Raw genomic sequence first — 24756 nt, 5'->3', positions numbered from 1 at the left:
ACCCAATAAATATACATTAAATAAATAATAAACAGGAATCAGCTGTGAGTATGTATGAGGGTGAGGGGAAGAAAAGAAAAAAATGGACTTCAATGTTTGGAATTTGGACTGCTGGGGGGAAGAGGCACACTGTGATTAAGGTGAGAGTGACAAATGATGGCAGAAAGTCCCTGGACAATGATATGTCACAGGTGCCACTAGATGTCCAAGTGACTGCTGCCAAATAGAGGAATTGGTAAAAGGCTGGAACAACAGAAACGTGAAGGTAAACTATCTTTTCTTCAAAAACAACTCCTAAAATGTCTCCTGACTTGTGGGTGAGGGGGAGTTGGATGGAAGCATAATTACATACCAAATTTTCTATAGATAACTGAAACTGTTTAATTTCACGAAGGGTCTCATTATCTCTCTTCACTTCATTCACATATTGTGCCAAATCCTAAAGGATGAAGAGAAGGGTACAAAAAGAAGGCACAATAAGATTGGAGAAGAGATGAGAACTGTTTGAAAGAAAACACGTCATTAATTTCATTAGTGGTAAATGGAACCACCACAACTTTTCAATGACAATACAATGGATCCCCAATCCATCAAAGCTGCATCTCAAAAGCAATTTTAAAATGTCTGGGGTACAGCTGGGAAGACTGAAGAGTTGTCATTTACCACACCCTTGAGAAGAATAAGGATAAAAAGTAAACAAAATATGCCACTAGGCAGAACAACAAAACGGAAACTAGGTCAGGAGAATGTAAATTCCAAACACGTTAATAACCAACCTCTAGAGAATTACATTTTTACCTGGGTTAGAATAAGGGCAATCAGGAAGGATTAGCAGGGAGAAAAAGTAACTAGAAGTCAGACAATGAATCTAGCAGGACTGTTTTCTGCAACCAGTTAGTATCTTAGTTCCTGAGAGCATTCAGTCCAGGAAGCCAGCTCAATTTTAAAGAGCTAATAAAGGAGAAGTGAAGGAGACAGAAAGAAACTAAAGAGCACAAAAATGAATTCAAGTGAACTAACAACGCTGGCCATGTTTCTCCATGTGCCTTCACCTATTTTAAACTGTCTTTTCTCATATTTGAGGAAACATTAGCTAATCTTTCCATACTGTAACTAGCTATTTTTATTATATGTGCTCTAGATTTTCCTGTTTTCTGGGTTTTCTTTTTTCTCTACCCTCTCAAATTTATCTGCAACCGTAGGAGCAGAACTCTGACAAAAAGCAGGTCCTTACTTTGTTCTAAATGAAAGCCTGAGTTTTCATAGGATGTATCTATAAGTGATTTCTTTAAAAAGTGGAAAGTTGGTCTGATTTTTTTATAATAATAAATAATTGTGTGATGTTTCCTGACAGGCCACTAAAATCAGCTAAAGTAGCAGAGCTAACACTGAAATGGGCACAGAGACACATAAGTAAGTATGCATTGCTCTGAGCAGAGTCACATTGGCATTTTGTATGGTATAAAAGCTGACTAATTTTGATTTCTAAATTTGAATGGGATTAATTCCATGTACATTTTTATAGTAGGTAGGTTTTATAAACTGGCTTAACGACTGTTAATATTGAGTACACATATATACCACAAAAAACAAAACTAAAAATATCTGCCTATGTTTTAAGTTAGGGCCAATTTTAAGTTAGGGGCAAATATTATCTCTTTCAAAGTCCAAGTCCACCATAACGTGGAAATTGGGATTTTATAGATTGCTAAATATGTTCAAAAAGTCTGCCTTTACCTACTCGTAGTTCTTGATTTTCAGATTTACCTGAAAGTAGAAACCCAAACTGAAATCCACTTGTGTTGACGCACAGCATCCATAAAGCTAAACCTGGCAGATACCCTCACTTGAGGAAAGAAGTCACACCAGTGTTCTGTGTCACCAGCTGACCTGGTGCTCATGAAGCCAACAGCTTTCTATTAGTAACCGTACAAAGTATGTAAAATAAAATCGTTATGTTAAATCATTCCTGGTGGTTATGAAAGTTGTCATGTTATTCATAAATAAGAAAAGTTATTTTAATATACCTCTTGGTTTTATGTGTTTCGGTCTAACAAATCCATGCAAGGATACCTATTTCAGTTAAAAATGTCTAGCTCTCCTGATCAAAAACAAAATTATACAAATACTTATATGCATAATATATTAGCACATCATACATAGATAGTAACAGTTTGTATTCTATTGTTTTGAGGCAAGAATAAAAAATACAGACAAGATAATGATATGTCTGCCTTACCTTCATTGCATCGAGAGCCAGTTTCAGATTCGCCTTCTCCACAGGATCAGTGGTATGTTTGACCAGCTCCTATTTGGAAGATATAGCGGAGTACTACTTTTGACAAATTAAAACCAAAACTTACAAAAGAAAACATTTAAAAAATAAACCATTTTTATCCTTATCTGCATCACAATGTGATAAATCTAATGTAACTAGGCTCTATTTTCATCAAAATTTTCAATCTGTAAGAAGACCAACTAGATACCAAAAGAGCCTGAGACAATGGTTGGAAACATTTTCCTTTCAAAGACGAACCCAAATTCTATCCCCCATCACTACAGGAACCCTCTCCCGAAATGTTAGGAAAGATCCCCTCATTGCCAGTTGAACTGATACTTTTCACTCTTTATCAAGCTTGGCTTCTCTATGGCTTTTGATTCTGATGACTACACCTCTCCTTTGGCTTCAGGGACATTAGGATCTTCTGTTTGTTGCTGTTATGGTTGTTTGTTAGTTTGTTGTTCTGCCTATCCATCCATCTTTCATACTTCTTTCTTTATTGCACCTTAGAAAGTTATTGTTCCCTAGATTTTCACCTTAGTTTTCTGTTATTCTTATTTTACATACTCTGCAGATTCTATCATAACCCTTGCCACAATGTCAACTATCACCTGAGACAATCACTCTGTAATGAATGTGCTCAACTCAGAACTCATGCGTGAGTCTCAGACTCATCTGTCCAATGAAATAGCTCTACCTATTAGAACTAATAGTATCTCATAAACCTCTCCAATTCAACATGTCCAAACTTAATGCATCTTCACTCACAATTCTACTCTTGTTCCTGTTTATGTTTTATTGAATGATGGCACTTTCATCAGTGTAATGATGACCTGAAAGGTGCCCAAGGTGTCCGAGACACCCCTCTCTCTCCCCCGTCACTATGTTCTGGTGACAGTAACCCTGACCGTTCCCCTTGAAACCATCCTTACTGCCCTACCTTGGTTCAGATTGTTACTCTTTTCAAATGGGTCTTTATAATAGGCTCCTGATTGATCTTCTGACTTGCAGTCTCTCCTCACTATAATCTATTCAGTCTATCGACATCAGAGTTAGGTTTCTAAATTGTAAATCAGATCTTGTCTCTACCCTATTTAGACTTCTGTGATGCCCACAAAAGTTTCAGGTTGTTATCCATACCTCTTAGACAGACCCTTCACGATCTAAATTGGGTAAACCTCTCCCAACTTCTCTCTCCACTTCCGCCCAAACAATCTATAGTCTATTCATATTAGATTAACTGCAATTCTCAAAATAGTTCTAGTATCTGACCCCATTAGGCATGCTGTTTTCTCTTAGAAAGCCCTTCCCCTCTCTGATCCACCTGTCAAACTCTTAGTCTTCCTTCAAAACCCAGTTCAAGAATCATTCCTCTGTGAAGCTTTCTGTGACACAGAGGCCTCTACTCAAGTCCCCAGCCTCCTTAGGCATAATTAACTAAGCCTTTATTTGTCCCCTCTGCATATCTATCACATTGCGTTGTACTTGGCAGCTTACATTCCATTCTCCCCATCTAAACAGTGCACTCCTCCAGGGCCTAGGGGCTATTTTACAACACATGTGCCTAATACTGTGTGTGGTCCAGGGGAGTCACTCAAAACTCTTGGCTGAATTCAATACCAGTAGTGTTTCTGGTCACAAATAGGACCTACAGACATCAAATCTCTTACATATAATAAACTCGTCAAAGTTATATTCTTTTATTTCTATTTTTACTCTCTTTATTAAATAGTAATAGCAAATTATTCTCAAACTTTCAAACTCCCCACTATAAAATATTCTAATTTTATAAGCCTGTGCTTTCAAATCATAAAGCCTTTCAAAAATGATTTCCCCACTAAAATCTAGAAGTAGGAAATGTTCAAATTCATATCACATTTATTCAAATTTCTAAACATCAGACAAATAAATTCTACTCTACACTACTTCAAGATGGAAAAACATTTCTAGAATTTTTATCTGTATGTAGTGCCCCAAATAAAATTTTTCCTATTTTAAAAAATTATCATGAAACCAAACATAATTTTGAAATTTAAAATACGAAACAATCCAAGAGGAATTAGGAAAAAAAGTCTGTGGCATTTCAAAAAGCTAAAGTCCTATTTTATACTTTTATAAGTGTGTCTAAAGCCTTAGAAGTGACCAAAATAGATGCTGCTGGAAAATTGCACCTTCTAAATTCTTCAATTGATATCTGACTATACCAAAGTTACAAAATAAATTATCTTTTTTTGGACATGTTTTTAGTTCCATGATGTCTTAGAAACTGATTGCCTATGTCTTCCTTATTACTTTTTCATAAAATCCAATTTGATTAAGTTGCTTTGAGTTTAAGTCTCATAAATGTTTTAATGCATTTTTAAGGAATAATCAGGGTCTGAATTTTTCTGATTTCTCAGTAGAACAAAAATAGAGATGACTAATAATTTTGTGGCTACAGTTCAAGAAATTTAATATACAAGATGTACAAAGCACAGCAGACTCAAAATTATATTTCACGTACAGGTAGCAGATCTTTTTAAAGTGACATCTCACAAGCATCAGCGGAGTTGACAGACTAATACGGTAAGACATTTCTTTGGAGCAGAACTAATGAGTCTCCTGGTACAGCTATCAAATTAAATTTATAAGACTCTCCACCCTCATTAGAAGACTAACCGTGGAAACCATAAGCTTTGGGGTTATAACAAGAATCACTTCAAAATAAATGTAGTCTTATTGTAATTCACTATAGCAGAACACAACCCAGAATGTGTCACAATTCTCTTTAGTTTATGGTTGTAAGGCAAAAGGTCTAACACAATTAACCTAGCAAAATTCAAGTGTGTCGCAACACTGAGATTCTAATAAATGATTAATGCTCACTACAGAGGACTTAGTTGAAGGGATCTTTTTATTTGTTTTGCCTTGCGTTTTAATTCTTTTGAAGACAGTTCTGTTGGAAGGACACAAAATGTGACTTTGTAGAAAATACAGAATCATCATTGCTGATAGGAAGAAAAACTTTCCAGCTCTTCTGTTATTTCCCACTTAGCTGTACTAATAATTGAAAATTGTAAGGGGATAGAGCCCCAAACGTGGAGCCTGTGGAGCATAGCTGATGCTTCATTAATATTTTGTTGAATGAATAAATGAACAAATAAACAAACAAACAGTGTTAAGTTACATACCTGGAGGAGAAGGTGATACTTTAAAACACGTTGCATAGGAACCACAAGCAAATCTCGAAGAGTGAATTTCCCATTATTTGCTCTTTTGGAACATTCCTAATGAAATGTTTTTTAAAAACTTCTTTTAAAAATTTTGTTAGTTTCATCAAAGGCAGTCATAAAACAAAATGCAGAAAGGCCTTTTGCAATAAAAGATGCAAAAGCCATAAACAACACTGTTATTATATAATAAATATTTTGTTGTTTTCCTTAACAATCCTCCTTTCTAAAAAATAGAAAGTATCTTTAATTAAAAACCAAGGAAACAAACAAATCTTGTAGCATTTCAACCCTAAACAGGACTCCATAGTAGAACTATTTCATGCATGAAGATTACTTTCTGTAGGGGCCCTCCAAGGTCTTCCTCCACTTGCCCTCCTAGCTCTACCTTCCACCAGTCTCCCCTCGTGGGCCTGTGGACCAGGCATCAACAAGAAGGCCCTACTCATCAAACCTGCCATGTGCCTTTCCCACCATCATGCCTTGGTTTGTTCAGTTTCCTTCAAATCTCATGTGCTTTGTCCAGTTTCCAGCAAAATTCATCATCCTCTTGAATAACTATACTTCTAGGCTTTTAGTAATAATCCCAATCAAAATTATGCTCTCTCTCTCTGTGCTTTGTGGGTCTTTTAGTTATTGTATATAATATCTTCCCCAATATAGGATATCTTTTATCCCTCTAAGAATCTAGTATTTGCTTAAAAAATATTTACCTGCATGAAATGGAATGACTGACTGAAAATTTGCTAACGTATAACCCTACTACTGGATTCAAAGTTGTAAAATCCTCAGATTTTACTTTTTTAATCTCACACTCTTCTTTCTTAAAAGTTCATCTAAAAATAGTATTGATCTGTTCACTCTTTTGACATTAACTATGACTTTGAGGCAAGTACTTTGAATTTGAAGTGTCAGCCTGAATTTAAATCAAGTTTGGCTAACTCTTGGCTGTGTCACCTTGAACAAGTTCCTTTTCTGATTTTATGGTTTCTCACATATCTGTGGTCTAGTCAAAAAAAAAAAAAAAGCAATGAAGTTCCATAAAAATATTATTATTAGCAAGCAACTTTGAGCCCAAAAGCCTCAGACAATTGCACATCCCAGACCAAGGAATTTTCCAGCTCATGGAAGGAGTTGTGTTCAAGAAGATACTCCTTTGTTCGTGAGTTTGTTTCCCCTTTGCCCACACCTAGCTTTCCTGGCACATGGAAGGATGTGTTATCAGAAGCTATAAAGCAAACACCATTAGCTCTAATGACCATAGTGACTTAACGAGTGCCTGACTACAGCTCTTAAGCAAGAAGAACTGGGGACACATCTTGACATGTTAGTTCATGTCTTGTCAATTGCTGCAATTCCTTGGAAGGATAACTATTTCAACTGACTTCTTTCTTCTACAGATTGTAGAAAATTCTGGATCATGGGTCTCAAATAGGAGGTTAAACTGTTATCACTATTGTAATGAATGGGTCTCATCTTTCCAGCTGCATTTTAAACTCCTTGGAATTAAAGTTGTATCTTACACTTCTTATACCAAGCCTTCTTAACACAGTGTTAGAAACAAAAATGTCATACATTTAAAATTCACCTTGCTATATTATGAATTCAGTTTAAAACTGATAGGGACAAAATTACTTCCTTTAATTTCTAAGTTATAGGCTCAGGAAGTAAAGAAACTAACGTTACTGGCATTTCCTAAAACTGGGGGGCCTGAGACTGAGGTGTAAAATTCTTACTAGTATCGAAAATAAATAAAGGGTAGAAATGATTCTTTGAAAACATCCATTCACGTGCCTAGCCTAAACTCCAATTCTAAATGAAAAGAAAAGAAAATGGAATAGGGATGAGCCAGCTTACCGGGCAAGACAAAGAGATTCTATTATCCTTCACCCCATGTTATTTTGGTTCCAAAGAAGAGAAGAAAAAAAAAATCAACAAGAGCAAAAATAACCACAAAACAGAAGAGAGGAAGGAGGCAGAGAGGTACCAAGAATAGCAGCTTTCCGCCCATCATGCTGCGAATTGCAGAGTACGGTTCCAACAACCACATATATGATCATGGTCCCATAAGCCCATGCAGTGGTGGTACTATATGGAGTATCATATAGTAGGTGGTATACTTACTTACTAAGTATAGTACCATATAGCCTAGGTATGTAGTAGGCTATGCCCTCTAGGTTTGTAGAAGGACACTTTATGAAGGACACACAATGACAAAATCGCCTGACACATTTCTCACAACATATCCCCATTGTTAAGTGATGCATGACTGTACTTCCAAATCACGCAAGTGGTCAGAGGTAGGAGCCTTTCAGATGAGGAAAGGACAGCCAGCAGCACCCCGCCCCGAGCCTGAGGTCCTCTCTTTCCGTAAGACTGATAGTGACTGCACAAACTATGTACCTAAAGCCTCAGAGAATGGTCAGGGGGCAGGACTTTGACAGTGACTCTGAAAGAAGGGAGAGGAACATACAAACAGTGCTGAGAATATAATGGAGGGCTGGTTGACAACTTGCTGACTCCTGTCTTGAGCCAGAATTTTATATATTTGTTAAAAAAAAAATGCTTTAATGACAGCTCTATCAGGAACTAATTGCGTAAGTTGTAAAGTTTTATCTTACCATCATATCTTAATTTGAGTCAAGGTGGCTAATAGTTCTACACTTAAGAGGTTCTATTCTCCAAAGAGGGGCAGGAACCCTTTACACTAACAAGGCTGTCAGGATGTTATTTAGTGGTGAGTCAAACCATCTTCAGACATAGGGCCGCTTCATCAAAGGGTTGTTAAGAGGTAAGGAAAAAAGATCCATCACAAAGAGTCAGTACACTACTTGGTAGCCTGTTGATGTGCAAACTTTCTAACCAATAGTTCCCCTTTGTTATGAGTTATGAAATCACCCCAGATATGCTAAAACAATGAAGGGGTTCTGATTTGAAAATCATCTGCCTCTTTTCTTCCCTGTTCATCCTCTGATCTCAGTGCTAAACTGAACAAAGAGCAGCAAAGGGGACACTCAAGAGCCAGCTAAGCCACACGCAGTCATTTCCGAGTTGACTCTATACCTCTACCTGAAACTTCAGAAAATCCAAACATATGGATAATACATTTGAGATAATTCATAAAACATATAATCATTTTTCAAAAGTTCTTTGAAAGTGCAAACTCTTCTTGTGAAAAAAAAATGATGTTCAAGAAAAATGACAATAGTTTCCAGACTTATTTTCCATTGCTACCATGTGCTCTGTTCACACTGGCCTACTCCCCATTTCTCAAACTTTCCCGACTTTTCTGGTCAAGACATAACAATTTTTCCAGAATGCTCTCCCTGTAATCTCATCTGTCGAGACTCACCCCATTCTTCAGTGACCTAACTCAAGTAATACCTCTTCAGAGAAATCTTCTACATTTTCCCTATCCTGAAGTGATCACTCAGTCTTACCCACGGAGCCCTGTCAACCAGTGCTCGTCACATACTACTTAATCTTATGATGTTTGTGTCTGTCGTCTTCCTTCTTATGAGCAACAGCCATACATTTTTATACGCCTGACCTTAAATGTCTTATATTTTTAACAAACATTTTAAATTTACATATACATTATCTTACATATATCTTATTCCTCCTGCACCTCTTACTACCTAGATGACCCTAGTCAAATTACTCATAACCTCTCTGAACCTTGGCTTTCTCATTCATCAGCTAAGAAAATTAATTGTATCTATCTCACAGAGTTCTGAGAATCTAATGAGACAATGCATGGACAACAGAGAGCCGTAAGTCTTAAATTTTACTATTGTTATTATTATTACCATATCATTATTTTATAGAGCTATCTATTAAAATATTTTATAAAACTGACTTGAAATTAAATTGTGAATACACTGGGAAGTTTACGGTTGCATTGATCATGAAAAGGAATATAATTGCTTTTAGTTTTATTTTACTTTATTTCATAAACTAACAAAAAATAAACAGGCACCTCTAATTTCAGTTTGACATCTTCTTTTGTCTTAGAAATGTAGTCTAAACTAGAGATGGCCGACTCCACTCCACTGCAGTACTGCCCATAAATAACCAACCTGAAAAGGAAGAAGAGAGGGAGGAATCTGTAGGGCGAAAAACCAGTAATGAAGTGGAAGGGGAAAGAGGCAGAATTTCTATCTTTCTAAAACCACAGTTAGGGAGAATCAGACAAATCTTACTTGTCCTGCAGCTCTAACGACCTAGGTAACCCTGGGCAAATTACTCACATCTCTGAACCTCAGCTTTCTCAGTTCTTTTTAAGACACCACACATCCAGTCATAGAATGAAGGTCACTCATACTTATGGTATAAAAAAATGACTAATTTTGATTTCTAAATTTGAATGGGATTAATTCCATGTACATTTTTATAGTAGGTAGGTTTTACAAATTGGCTTAATGACTTTTAATATTGAGTACACATATACACCACAAAAACAAAACTAAACATTTCTGTTTAAGTTCCTATTAGAGATCAACTTTTTACTGTTAATTCACACTCAGGTACAGTTTTATTTTATACTCTAATTTTATTGTAATCACTACTTATGACTCTACTCAATAATAAACTTCCTACACCTTCCTACTTTTTAATTAAGGAAAATACATTATTTGAAAAGTGGGGATGAGAAGCCTGAACAGTACTGGATAGAAGATAACTCACATTGCATGGAGTTAAGCTTGCTTCAGGAAGGCTATCTCTGGAGTAATACAGATATTTTGCAAAGAGGCTGGGTACTTTATTGTTTCTTTTACCTCTCCTTTTGGAAAAAACTACTAATAAGTTAATGTTTATCTCATTGTTGATGCAAAGCAATTCCTTAGCCACTTCTTAGTCAGTACTAGGAACTATAGCGCCTGATTTAAAAAGACAGAACTATATTTTTTCCCCCAAGAAAGATTAGCCCTGAGCTAACATCCACCGCCAATCCTCCTCTTTTTGCTGAGATTGGCCCTGAGCTAACATCCATACCCATCTTCCCCTATTTTAGATGTGGGACACTTGCCACACCATGGCTTGATAAGCAGTGCTTAGGTTCTCACCTGGGCTCTGAACCAGTGACCTCCAGGCCGCCGAAGAAGAGTGTGTAAACTTAACATGGGCCAGCCCCGAGAGAACTATATTTTAAATGAAATTCCTTGGTACTTTAATTCATTTGAGTTGTTCAGAAGCTGTTTTTCAAACTTAGAAAGGGAAACTGACTTTACCTGTGAATCTAATACTCCAAAATAGAGAATTATAAAATATTAGAGTTGGAAAAAGCACTAGGTACCAGCTAATCTACATCTAACATTTACAAGATGGAGAAAAGGATGCTGCTCAGAGAGTTAAAATGACTTCCTGCAAACTACAGAAGTCAAGGGTGACAGGGTCTGTAAAAGAACCTACACCTTCTGATTGGCAATGCAGAAGTCTGGATGCCTTTTTTTTTTTTTCACTTTTTTTTTTCTGATATACATATAGAGCTCAAACTACCACCCTGAGATCAGCTGTCCCATGCTTTTGCTACTCTCTAAGTAGTATCTTTTTTTTTCTTTTTGAGGAAGATTAGCCCTGAGCTAACTGCCGCCAATCTTCCTCTTTTTGCTGAGCAAGGCTGGCCCTGAGCCAACATCCGTGCCCATCTGCCTCTACTTTATATGTGGATGCCTACCAAAGCATGGCTTTTGCCAAGTGGTGCCATGTCTGCACCCAGGATCCAAACCAGCGAACCCCGGGCTGCCAAGAAGCGAAACATGCCAATTTAACCACTGCACCACTGGTCTGGCCCCTCTAAGTAGTATCTTAATTAACAGTAATAATAGCTACTTATGAGCAATTTTGATACTAACCTTCACTATAATTACAAACTAATAGCCACAAAATTTAAAAGTTACCTTTCCTTGTAGTTAATGAAAACTTGATACAAGTTCTGGTCATTTTTATTTACAATGGAATCATGAATCTCTTGCATTAGGTTCCGATGAACTTTTACAAGTTCCTTAGAAAAGAAAATAATGTCAAAGAAAATTAGGAATCAGAACCAAAAAAGCACCCCAAACCCAGAATCTCTATTGTGGATAGACTTGCCATTCAAGGATATGCTGAATGCTCTGAATATATTAACCTTATCCATCAGTAGAGAGAGGAGGACGACGATGGGGAGGCGAGGAAGAGAAGACAGAGAATGAAGGGAAAAAGGGAAGAAGGAGAAGGAAAGGAAGAGAGAGAGGGAGAGAGAGACAGGCCATGTGCATGGGAAATGGCAATTTCAGATCTGACTTGAAGTGTCAGTGTCCTGTGAAAAAAGAAATTATCTTACCAGTTATTAAAGGGTCATTTATTCCTTGTATAAAAATATGTACAGCTCATTTTCATTTTATAATCAGTTTAAATTTTTAAATAAAACTATCCAAGTGCTTAATGTTTTATTGACAGGATCAAGTAATGATTCATGTCCTCGGGACATAAAAATGTAGATTTCTACTTTGGTCAATTAGTGGTGTCCTGGCTCTAAACTAACAATAATCAGACTAAATTACTTGAAACCAGACAACTAATGGTATCAATAAGGAGCAAGTAAATTGTATGAGGCAGTTTATTAGAGCAACTCAACAGTCAGAATTTCACATTTTTCCTGATAAGCAAAAGTAATTTTCAGTCAGGCAGTAAATATATGTCACAACCAGGAAATGAGGAAATTCAAATCAAGGTGCCAATTCTCCCATTATCTCTTCACATGTACCTTAGAGCACACACTGATGTCACAGCATGCCCTTTCGTTAGCAGGGAAGAAATGATACATGACCCTGTCACTTTGTTGAGAAGCATAAAAAAAGCCATAAGAATAAGCGCTGTCAAGTTGTTCCTAAGTTACAGTGACCATATTTAGGGGGTTCAAGATCTTCATCTTCCTAGAATGTGCCGTTTGCTTTATGCTATCTGATATTTATGATCTTTTTCCTCTTGCTATGTTACAAGTCAATGGGAATGTCTTCATTTAGCCAAAATCAGGGACAAGGACAACATATCACAGCCAACCAACTGGTGTACATCAGCACTGAATATAACAGAATCAAAATATTAGGGACCTTTCAGGTGATACAAGCAAGCCTGTACATCAAAGCTTATATACTGTATATTAGAGCCATATATTAAAATCAAAGGCAGTTCCAGAGGTCTAAGAACTTGAATCTTGCCAAGCATGACCTCAACTGGCATAGCATTAGGTTTGCTTCTATTGCTTCTGGATAAACATCCATTTAGGATTGTAAGATAATTGTAAGGTACCCTGAAACTGTAAATGCTTACATAAATGTGAACTGAGGTTGATACAACCAGAAGCAGAAAAGACCAAAAAGCAGAGGCCAAGGAAGTAGAGGAATGATGGGAAGTGGAGGAGACTTGTGGAGTCAGGACAGTGTTTCTAAGTCAGAGTGGAGGGGCTGGAGGAAAGATGGAGCAGGCAGTGGGGCAGAAGGGACTCCCACAAGACAGACAGACAGTAACACCAGGGATTAACTGAGACAACTCCATCATGACAAGCAGTCAGGGACAATACACGAATCCTACTTATCCATTTGTGGTCAGCATACATTCTGACTGACTTTTGATTTACAATATTACATATCAGCTATGTCTAGAAAATAAGGCTATAAGAACTCAGGAGGCAAAAAATAGGCTCAAAATTCTTAAAGAATACAGGAGAGTGCTAAAAGAGGGATTTGGAACTCAATAAGAAAAGGAGGATTTTAGAGATGTATACCACAATTTTATCTGGCGTGTTTTTACTTACAGGAATGTTGATGAATACGGAATCAAATTCTGCTGCTGTCAGAAATCTTTTTAATGGCGCCATGAAATACTACCAGGAAAGAAGAGAGAAATAAGTAAGCACAACTTATCCTAATCTATATAACAGTTTTTCATGTACAAACAATACATATTTACCAAAAGTCAATTGTTTATCAGTATCATACATACCAAGAAAAAAGCAGAAACTATTTTCTCTAAAGATTTTATACTTCAAGACAGATATAAAGACATAAATACAAGTTAATACATTGAAAATATAAAATAAAAGGTTTAGACAATAACTGCTTCTGAAAGTAAGAAAAAATGAGAACACCACTGGCCAAACTGGCAAAAAATGGTAACATTTTGAAGAAATATTTGAGGACGGATATATCCCTCAAACGCCTTGCGGAGATTCTAGATCCCCGAGGTCAATACTCTGATCCAGTTTATGGATCATCCCCTTCATTCCCTTAGAATTTTAGTTCTGTCATATCTCTTTCCATTACTATTCCCATCTTCATTCTTGACCATCTCAGTATCTGTGTAGATGACCCTTCCAATAGCCTGGCCTCTCCGTTCCTTGAGCTTCAATAATCTTGAGCTCCATCATAACTCAGCTCCCTACTCTTCTGGTCATATCCCAAGACCTTGTCATTATCAACAACTGCATATGCTCCATAACATTAATTTCAAGCAGTCAACTCTCTGATCACTACCTCTTACCTTTACAGCTCATTCCTTCATGGAATCCTTCAGCCCCACTGGGTCTGCCAATCCACTGACCATGCCACATCTCTCACATCCCCACTTCCCTCCTTATGTCGTTTACTCTCCATGAACCATCATCAGAATCACTTCCCTGCATATACCCCTACCCTCTCTTCTTCCATTGTGCTTTTCTGGAAAAATAAAAACCCTAGTTAAATATAGCCTGACAAATATTTTGTGCCACTAATTAAGAAGTTAAACATGAACTATATTTATAGTTGAATTTTAAATATAATCACAAAACACAATTGAGCCTGTAACGCCACATAATTCTACTACATTTCCCTAGTCAATTTACTCTCCCACTCTCCTAAACAACTCTTCCGCACCTTCATCTCTTTTCCTAAACTTCCTGAACTTTTTCTTGTTTCTTGTTTTCCTAACTTCTACATGTTGAAGTCACCAGAGGTGACCTCAAACCTCTTCTTTGCCAACATTCCTTCCCTATGTGATCTCATCTAGTCCCATGGCCTTAAATGCCATTGTGTAATGACAACGGTCCGATATATACATCAATTCAACCTTTACCTTTAATGCTAGACTCATGTATCTAACTTCCTCCTCAACACATCCCCCTGGAAACTAATAGGTATTGCAAATTTAACATGTCCCAACAGATTCGTGATTCCCAAAGGTGTCCTTCCCCATCTCAGCAACCATCTTCATTCACACAGTTGCTCATGCTAAAAACCTAGCATTCTTGATTGCTGTGTTTCCCACACATCCCTTAACTAACTCATCAGCAAATCCGCTTGACTCTACTTTCACAATTTATTAGAATGTGACCACTCTTTACCACCCTCCAATACCATCATTTTCTGTCAACTTGATTACTACAATGCCCTTCTAAATTTTCTCCCAGTTTCCACTTCTGCCTGACAAAAGACAGAATGAGCTGTTAAAAACTTACATTAGATCATGTCACTTCTTCTACTCAAAGAACTCTAGCTTTGCGCTAGAAGCTTCTATATGCTCCTCTATGACCTGGTGGCTCAGGAGCTCTCTAATCTCCCTGCTGCCCTACACTCATTCTGCTTCAGCCACCTGGACTATTGCTATTCCTAGAAGCACACCAAACACTGTCCCATCTGAGGGCCTTTCTCTCAGGAATTGTCATCTCTGGGATATTTTCACGGCTTGTTCTCTCAAGTCACTCAGCTGTCTGCTTAAATATGATCTTATCACAGAGGCCTTCCATTACCACTCTATAAAATAACACAGCCTTCCCCTATCACTCCCTGTCCCCTTCCCCTGCCTTATTTTTCTTCAGAAAATTACCAGCACCTGGCATACATGTGCTTACATTATAAACCCTCCCAAGTGAGAGAGAAAATGTCATGAGAACCAGAATTTTGCTGTGTTTACTGCTATATCTTCAGTCCCTAAAGCAGTGCATTCAGATATAAGAAATCAGTAAACAGTTACAGAATGAATAAATCTGCTCTGAGATCTTTTTTTTTGTTTGAGGAAGATTAGCCCTGAGCTAACTACTGCCAATCCTCCTCCTTTTGCTGAGGAAGACTGGCCCTGAGCCAACATCCATGTCCATCTTCCTCTGTTTTATATGTGGGATGCCTACCACAGCATGGCTTTTGCCAAGCGGTGCCATGTCCATACCCGGGATCTGAACCAGGGAATCCCAGGCCCCTGAAGCTGAACATACCCACTTAACTGCTGCACCACTGGGCTGGCCCTACTCTGAGATCTTTAAATCAAAAATTCTACTGAAAATGAGAATACACACACCCAGTAGAAACACTGAGCCCAATATATTAACTCTATAATGCAGTATTTGGGCATCAAGAATAGTACCTGACAACTTACTTTTTCTATTGACTCCAAAGTTTCTGTATATTTTTCTTCTGTTTGCTTAATTTCTGCGAGGCAGCAACTTCGTATGTCATTTTCTGGACATTTCTGCAATTAGAATTATCAAATTAAAATTATGTTATCAAATTCATGTATTAACCTATCTGATAGTAAATAGAAAGACATCAAAATTATTGCTAATTTTCTTAAGCTTTCCATTCTAATAAAACACATAACTGAAAGATTTATTTAAATGCATTTTTGAAATATTTTTTTAAATTTTGAACAATGTAAATGAAAAAGCTTCAGGTAATTAAAACTAAGCTTCTCAGTTAGACGTTTTACATTAAAACATCTTTTATTATAAATGTTACTGAATCTGGTAACACCATAAATGGTGGAATATAGCTTCTTTAATGCGCAGAATTCTTTACAAGTGCTGTAGAAATAACTGCAAAAATAATAAAAGGATATTGGTAACTAAAAATTTTCAAACATTTTTTTCCAGGGTTAACATCTTGGTGTTTGGCTCTTTTACTAGATGAGTAAGACTGGAGGTATTAGAGCATAGTCTGAAGATTAAGGTTTTGAGATTAGACAGAATTGGGTTCAAGGACCAGTTTTGCTGTTATTAGCTTGTTACAGTAAACAAGTTACCTAATTTCTCTGTGTCTCAGTTTTCTCATCTATAAAATAGAGAGAATTACAGTAAGAACCCCAAGGAGCTGTAAATGAGATAACCCTCATACAGCACTTAGCACCTTGAGGAGTACAAAGAAAGGCCCTATGCATAATTACTATTCCTGTTAACCTTGTCCCATATAAACGACCCAGCCCTGTCAGCTGAGTGAAGACCGCCCTGGGAGAGACACTGAAGAATTTGCTGGTACTCAAAGCAGTTGATAATTATAGGGCGTACAGATGATAGATACTCTGTCACCTAAAAACACTCTTAAAATGCTACCGCAGGCATCCTGTCAGCTCATACAGTGGATTAAAGTAAACATTCATTACATTTACCTAACACAGGCCAGGTAACTGCTTCTGTCTCACAGAAGCTACTTCTCCCCGTCTAGGGAACTGGACAACCCACCAGCCTTTTAGCAAATTCATCAAAGCCCCAGAGAAACCTAAACCACCACTTAGCTGATAAAGAATGTCTTGAGTTTAAAAGAAGATCATATTAATAAAAGCCTAAACAACTGATGGTTTTTTTGGTCTCAAATTATAGATAAGAAAAAAATTCAAAGTAATTCTTTATGAATCTTTTAGATATTTTAATGGCAGAAAAAGCTTTGAGGGCTCATATTGACTATGACAATATCTGAAAATATGCTTATAAAATAGTAAAAATGCTAGCAGACCTATCATGGAAGAAAAGAAAAAAATACCTCACATCAACCCCTAAAAACTGTGAAGAAATATTCTTTAACATATATTTTTATGCTACATCAAATTTAAAGAAGACTTACCTGCTTTGTAAGAAAAGATTTCCTTTCATAACAATATAATTTCATGATCCCCTAAAATTATGTCATATTGCCACTCTGCATTATCTAACTGGGTGGCATGTCAAACTTGCCTTCCTCACTGGTAAAATGAAAGGATTACGCCAGAGATTCCCTACGGTTGCTTTGAACTGTAAAATGCCACGTTTATGTCCTCCAAATGCAATAACAAGCCACGGTTATACAGTGACAAGCAAGTAAAGGTTAAAAGAAAAACAAAAAACTAATTCAGCAGAAGTTAAACAATTATATTAATTAGTCTTTCAAGAATCACTTTCCTAATAAAATACTCAAGGTAACTTAAAAACAAGGCAAGTAAAAGTCCTACAGGTTGGTGTGCTTCCTCCGCTTTCATTAAGTCTTCGTAGACTTCTCCACCTTCATCCTCCCCATAAACACAGTCATAGAGACCTTCCTCATCCTCCACGCGGGTTTCACTAAAACAAAGGATACGATATAAAGGTCATTTTCTATTACGCAGTAAATGTAACAGCTATACATAGCCTACCGGATTTTAGCAGAAAATCCAGAGAGGAAATAGTGGAATCAGTGGAAAGAGTCAAAAAGCTTGCATTACAGCTCTGTCCCTCCTGATAAGAACAATGACATACAACAACAGAATCCAACAACGATGGAAGTGACAACTAACACTCACTGGGCACTTACTATGTACAAGCACATAAATGAAAATGATCGCTCTGCATATATTATCTCACTCAGTTGGCCAGGCCCAGGTAGGCATTATTATTTGCCTACCTCTTATCAGGTAAGCATTATTATTTGACCCATTATAGAGATAAGGAAGTTGAGAGAACAAAAGGTTATTTGACCAGCCCAAGATAACACAGCTAGTCCATGGCCGAGCCAGGATTTAAAACCAAGTCTGCCTTACACACTGAGTGTTTTAATCACTCGATCATACTGCCTCCCATTTTTCATCTTTTAAGACCTCAGTTTCCATCTACATTAAAGGGTATAATATGGAGAGGACAGGGGAATTGGGGAGGATCTAACTGTTATAGTCTTTTTAAAAGCGTCCGTTTTTGCAAGGTTATTATTGCCAATATCTAATGCAGTAGTTTTCAAACCATGTTCCTTCTAGCCCACTCAGAGGCTGGAACCCACAGAGCCTCCTTCAGCCAGATTCTGCTTTTATCTGTTTTATTTGTTTTCATTTTGTTTAAAGAAATGGTCCCAAGGCTGCAAGACTTTTTTTTTCTTTTTATGCTGAGGAAGATTACCCCTGAGCTAACATCTGTTGCCAATCTTCTTTTTTTTTTTGGCTTGAGGAACATTACCCCTGAGCTAACATCTAAGCCAATCTTCCTCCACTTTATATGTGGGTCACCACCACAGAATGGCTGATGAGTGGTGTAGGTCCATGTCCAGGGTCTGAACGTGCAAACCCAGGCCACTGAAATGGAGCACACCAGACTTAACCACTATGCCACAGGGCCAGCCCAAGACATTTTTTAAAACTATTTAAAATCCTCTGCTTGTCTTCTGACAGTTAAAAATAATCCTTAGTTTTAAAGCTTGCATGAGCACTTAGTGACTGATTGAAATATTTTTCCTAAACTCTTCATATAAGATTGTAAACCTATCAGTCAAAGTGGAAACAGCTGATTCCAACCGCTGCATGTTCTGCTAATATCTGCTAAGTTTTTCCTTTCAGTTCAAGACTTCTATAAATATCTCCTATTAGCTAATAATCCTGAAGAATTGAGATTAATAAATTTAGACATGTTAGAAAGAAGCATTACCATCTCTCTGAAAAAGAAATTCAACTCCTTCGATACTGTCAGCCCTTAGTATCTCTCTTGGGCCTGTGCACACAGAACATTATAAATTGATATGTACAAAAATAAAAACACTGTAACTGTAAATGTCACTCTGCAACCTGGAGCACTTTTCAAAGTAGATGCAATCACAAGGTTGTCTATGTTTGTCATGAAGGATTATTTGGAGGCATCTGACAGGAAGGAACTGTCAAACACCCAGAAGAAAGGAAGGTGCCCTAAGGGAGAGAGATCTGGTGGTAACAGAAGTTTCAGGTAACTCTGCTCCGAGAAACAGTCATTCCAGGGTTACTTGTTCACCCATCCCACGACCCAACAGACATTTACTAAGAACCTACTGAGTGCCAGACTCTTCAGTCCTAAGAATGCATACCTCAAGAAGATCCAAGGACTCTCCCACAGTCCAGTGCGGAGAACAGCACGTAAGTACATAATTCTAGAAATGCATCAAAAGAGATGAGTGCAGAATATGGGAACAGAGGAAAGAGTAAGAATAACTCCAAGGAAGGCAGGGAAGGCTTCACGGAAGATAGTACATCTGGACTGGATCTTAAATGTGTTTATCAATTTATTCAGTAAGTATTTACTGAATAAATACTACATTCTAGGAGATACAGCTGCAGACTAGGCAGACATAGCTTCTGCCCTCAGACATCTGTCACATATGTCACAGATGACATATACTGAATGAGAAGAAGGAAGAACATTCCATACAAAGGACACCAACAAGTGCAAAGGCAGAGAGGTGTGAAGAACCTGGCAGTGCGAGGAGCGGAGCCCCATTCAGTGTGACCAGATGAGTGAGGGGAGCCCCAGACAGAGGAGTTGAAACCAAACTGCAAAGGGCCTTGTACTCTGTGAGCTCAGCCTTACCTGGGCACCTGGGAATAACAGGGGTTCTGATTTGGAGGGGGCAAGAAGACAAGCAGGGAGATCAGTAAGCTAAGAAACGAGATACTATGAGTGAGAGATGTTGAGAGCCGTAACTACAGTAAAGGTGAATGAGGAGAGAAAGACAGACTTAGGAGATAAATCAGGTAGAGTCAACCAGACATGGAGACTCAGAATTAGGGAGAGAGGGGAAAGGAGTGATGGATGCTTCTCAGCTTTCTACTCTGGAAAACTGAGCAGATGGTGGGTGAGTCATATCGGCAGTTCCAGAATTTCCATACTGAGGGGCTTAGGCAGGCAATCTAACCAGAGAACAGTGGGGCAGTCAAATTAGTTTGAGTACTCTCTACAACACATCAAAGGATAGGAAGGTCTGATGAGTTCATGAGGGAGCTGAGATAAGAAACGATGAAGGAACAAGTTCTAGCATCAAAGGGATCCTGCTCAGAAGGAAGACAGGCTGTGAAATTCATTTCTCTGACACTCCTAATCCCAGCTCTCCTGCCTCTGACCTTCTAACCCAACCTCCTCCCAAAAGAACTCATCTTGCTGAAGTCTTGCTTTTAACTATTTCCCATGAGGGGAGAGGCACATATTGTGTCAATTCACACATATTTTTCTTTAAGAATTGTAGGAGTGACACACATGCATGCAGTTTGGGTTTTGCAATTTAATCCCATATTAAAGCAGCTTTTCTTGCTCACAGTTTGGTCAGTAATTTCTGATTTGCATAAAATGAAGCTGGAGGAGGGGAACAGCGATTCTTCAAATGGTCAATAAATCAACAATAATCTCTATTAGTTTTCCTGTGTCTAGGTCACCTATAAATGGGCATGTCTGACACCCTGACCATAAAAGTAGGAAAAGCAAGGAACTACATTTTAGTCATTTCACACCATCTCCATTCCTCCTGTGTCTGCTTCTCTCCAACTGAGGACAGAATGATTCCCTCTGCAGTGGTGAGTAGGCCAGCATTTGTTCCAAGGGCTTCCTTTTGGGTGCATTGACCCCCAAAAATTATAGTTAAGATTATGAGCCCAAAGAGATTATAACAAAGCTAAGACTAAACATCAAGTGTCATAGCAAACTCAAAAGCAAGCATTTGCAGGAATAACACCACATTTAGACCTTCTGCCACCAGATGGAGAGTTGAAACAGACTGCATCTCATAGAGCATGAGCTGACATCTCAGAGCAGCTGATTCAGGATGCCAAGTTTTCTCCAACTCAGCTAGGAATGCATCCTAGTAGGGTTTATCCTGACATCAACAAAACAAGATGGGGGAAGGCTATAAAAATTAGTAGGTGTAAGTGACAATTGGTGGAGTTTAAAAAAGAACGTCATTGGGGCTGGCCCGGTGGCACAGCAGTTAAGTTCGCACATTCCACTTTGGCGGCCCGGGGTTTGCTGGTTAGGATCCTGGGTGAGGACCTAGTACAGGTTGTCAAGCCATGCTGTGGCAGGCGTCCCACATATAAAGTAGAGGAAGATGGGCACGGATATTAGCTCAGGGCCAGTCTTCCTCAGCAAAAAGAGGGGACTGGTGGCAGATGTTAGCTCAGGGCTGATCTTCCTCAAAAAAAAAAAAAAAGATCACAGCACTAGAAATATTATATTCTTCTTAAAACTTGAAAGAATTCGATTATATTACCAGTAATCTTACAATCACTTTATGAAGACTGTAGCCAATTCAATGAGACGATCAGCATTAATTGATCTTGCTTAAGATTGGAGAGTTCTTGGAGATTTTAAGACAAGATAAGAAACTATTCTTAACATACATTTAAAATTATAAGACTTCAAGGCTCACCCAGATGCCACCTACTCTGGGAAGAGCTGCTGACCATCGCTGTGGCTCCAGTCAGCGCTCTCCTCTGTTCCTCTAGTGAAAGTCCTTAAAGGAGTAGGTCAAGGTGCTTCTGGAAGTCAGTACAGTGCTTAGAGCCTCTGCTCTGGAACAACAACTGACTCAGTTCAATTTCAAAGACTATTATTTACTAGCGACATGAGCTTCAGCAAGTTTCTTAGCTTTCCAGGATTTGGTTTTCTCCTTTGTAAATTGTGATGAGAAAAGTAACAATCTCATAATGTTGTGGTATTTCATGAGCTAGTGCATGGGACATGGCCAGCACAGAAACGGCTACCCAATAAACTCTTATGAACTAGCTAGATAGCTCAGGCCTGAAGCATAATGCCTGGCAAACAGTAGGTGCTTACTTAATGCAGCTTTGGCTTATTCATTCAGAAGACAGATGTTCATTGAGGACCCACTATACATCCACCAGACACTGAAGTCCTAGGAAGATAGCCAGGAACAAGGTAAAGTCCCTGACCTCATGATGTTGACCTTCTGGTGAGGAGACAGAATAAATGAAGCCAACAGGGATGGTCTCAGGCAGTGGTAAGGGCCAGGAAAACACAGAGCAAGGTAAGGGGTGGTGACAATTTTAGAAAGGGTGGTCCGGAAGGCCTCTCTGTGAAGGGACATCTGGACAAAGACTTGAATGATGAGGGATCAGCCACAGAGGCGGAAGGAACAGCAAGTGTAAAAGTCCTAAAGCAAGACAGCTCAGAGCGTTGGCATATCAAGATGGATGAATGGATGACTTTCCACAGCACCTGAATCTCTCTTGGAGCATGACCTATTTCTTATTACAATTCTTCGCAAACACACCTGATCTTTGTCATCAGTTCCTTGAGGGGGGAGAATCCTGTTTTATATCTATTTGTAATCTGCACGAGTCACTCAATCAACAGAAGATAATCTGCTGCAAGGACCTCTTGCTCTGCTGACTATTAAACAATAAAGCCCAAAAGGATTCTCTGTTCGGAGTAAACACCATCTAATGAAACATCCCTGAAATAACTCCAGGCCACAGGTACCTCGCTCTTCCTTGAAATTACACAGCACGCACTACCTGTCCTACAACTCCAGTAGTCGATTCTATTTCTCTCTTTAATTGTTCCTTAACTATCTAATTCCAGTTTCATCTACTACCTCTATTATGCCTTTGAGTAACTTCCAAATTTTACTGCATTGCAGTATGAGTCTTGCTTCTTCAGAGGGACCCGCACAGTGTGGGACACTCAAGAGAACTCCAGGCCAGTGGAAGCACATTTGCTTGTGAAACTTTCCATCACTAGTTTGAGGTTACCTCTTACACGTCTTAATCATTAAGCCACTTTTCCCCTTCCGAGAGCTATTTTAACATCCACAGTGAAACTCCACAAAGGATGCAAAAATTGGAGGTGGTTTGTTTAATTTTGCGAAAATGCTCAACATACTCTATTAAATCAGGAAGGCCTTTGTAGATGTCTTCATCATCAACGCTTTCTTCTGTTGGGAAAGGCCTAGGAGGGAAGGAAAAAAAAAAATAAGGGTGAACAAGAAACAGCTAGGCTGGGCATTTACTTCTCACTAAATGTGTAAGCTCGTCTGCTGCCAGACTGGTCAGATCAGTCACCATGTCTAACACAACGTCTGGGGCTTCTCCCAAAGTGCCTGCCCTGCAGCTGTGTCTGGGGTCCCCCAGGGAGGCTCTGGCATCTGCTACCGCAAACTATCTGCAGGAATTAAGCTGGTCACCGCAGTCACCTGAGCAGGTGTGGACACGCTAATGTGCCTCTCTGATCTCCATCAGCCACACACCTGAAGGCTCACCTGGGAGCACGCACCGCAGCTCCCCATTCAGAGAACGGGCAGCCTCGCGGGCACCCTTGCCTTCCGCACTGTCTCTTTTCACCTATGGAGTCTGATCTGCCAGACAAATGATTTGGTAACAATCATCCTTGCATGACTCAGTTCATTAGTATAGATGAAAATTATTAGAAGGCAAAAATATCGTACCCTTCCTATATGATTATTGACCATGATATACTTTTCTACTCAGACTTTAAGGTGTTTAAGTTATATTTTTCAGTTTCATTTATTGGACAAATGAGTCAACCAGACCTCAGGGAGAGTAGGGTGTTTTCTCTGTCCCCTGTTCAAAGAAAATCACTTTAATTTATCCCCTTTTCCTAGCCATTGGCTTCCTCGTTTGCCTCATGCTACTATGAACTTTTTTCATAACACCAATACAACGCTCTAAATTTATGTCTAACAAAACACAGTAATTAGACTAGAGTGCCAAAAGTTTCTTTACATGCAGCCAGTATGTCATATGCTTCACAAAAACAAGAGATCTATCAAAATAACAAGCACTAATTACTAAATAATTACATTTAATAAATTGAAAAGCAGATCTCCACACTGGTTTATGGACTAACTTAATTACCTGAGACATTTGAGGAATGTACATTTTTCAAATAAGTTAAAATGTGTGAGAAATGCCAAAGTTTGAAAATCTTTTTTAAAATAAATTTAGGCACATTTTATTATGTTCTTATACCGATACAAGTCCATTGTAGAAAAATTTGAAACTATAGATAAGAATAATTAAAAAGGGAAAAAATTCTTCTGACGTATAACCTTTCAGAATAAAAAATACATAAATACATAAAAATAGAATCATGCTATTTCTAAATCTGCTGTTTACATATAACGTAAAATATTTATTGACATGGAGAGAGAAGCATGCATTCAAGAGTAAATGATAAGGTGTTGAACATTTATCCAGCCTACAGGCTTCTTCTGTAGAAAGCTGCCAAATGTATGGCCCCTTTCTGAGAAGGGGTCTGCAAGGTGTCCT

The 24756-nt window shown here is 38.3% G+C and overlaps 1 protein-coding gene across 4 annotated transcripts in view; it reads right to left on the bottom strand.

Annotated features, from left to right (window-relative positions):
• VAV3 (vav guanine nucleotide exchange factor 3) overlaps positions 1-24756 on the bottom strand; it is a 352547-nt gene that overhangs the window by 165304 nt on the left and 162487 nt on the right. For all 4 annotated transcript variants that reach the window (XM_070608037.1, XM_008518842.2, XM_070608038.1 and 1 more), the window contains 9 exons: positions 23351-23416; positions 17704-17812; positions 15883-15975; positions 13289-13357; positions 11391-11494; positions 9470-9569; positions 5452-5547; positions 2240-2308; positions 353-439 (listed from right to left, as the gene is read on the bottom strand). In XM_070608037.1, the coding sequence (XP_070464138.1) occupies positions 353-439; positions 2240-2308; positions 5452-5547; positions 9470-9569; positions 11391-11494; positions 13289-13357; positions 15883-15975; positions 17704-17812; positions 23351-23416 (793 nt within the window). The remainder of the gene's footprint in view (positions 1-352; positions 440-2239; positions 2309-5451; positions 5548-9469; positions 9570-11390; positions 11495-13288; positions 13358-15882; positions 15976-17703; positions 17813-23350; positions 23417-24756) is intronic.

The sequence above is a fragment of the Equus przewalskii genome, unplaced genomic scaffold (genome assembly GCF_037783145.1).
Source record: "Equus przewalskii isolate Varuska unplaced genomic scaffold, EquPr2 ChrUn-13, whole genome shotgun sequence".
Lineage (NCBI taxonomy): Eukaryota > Metazoa > Chordata > Mammalia > Perissodactyla > Equidae > Equus > Equus przewalskii.
Note: the sequence above shows the minus strand (reverse complement) of the source record. Positions and strands in the feature narration are given on the sequence as shown.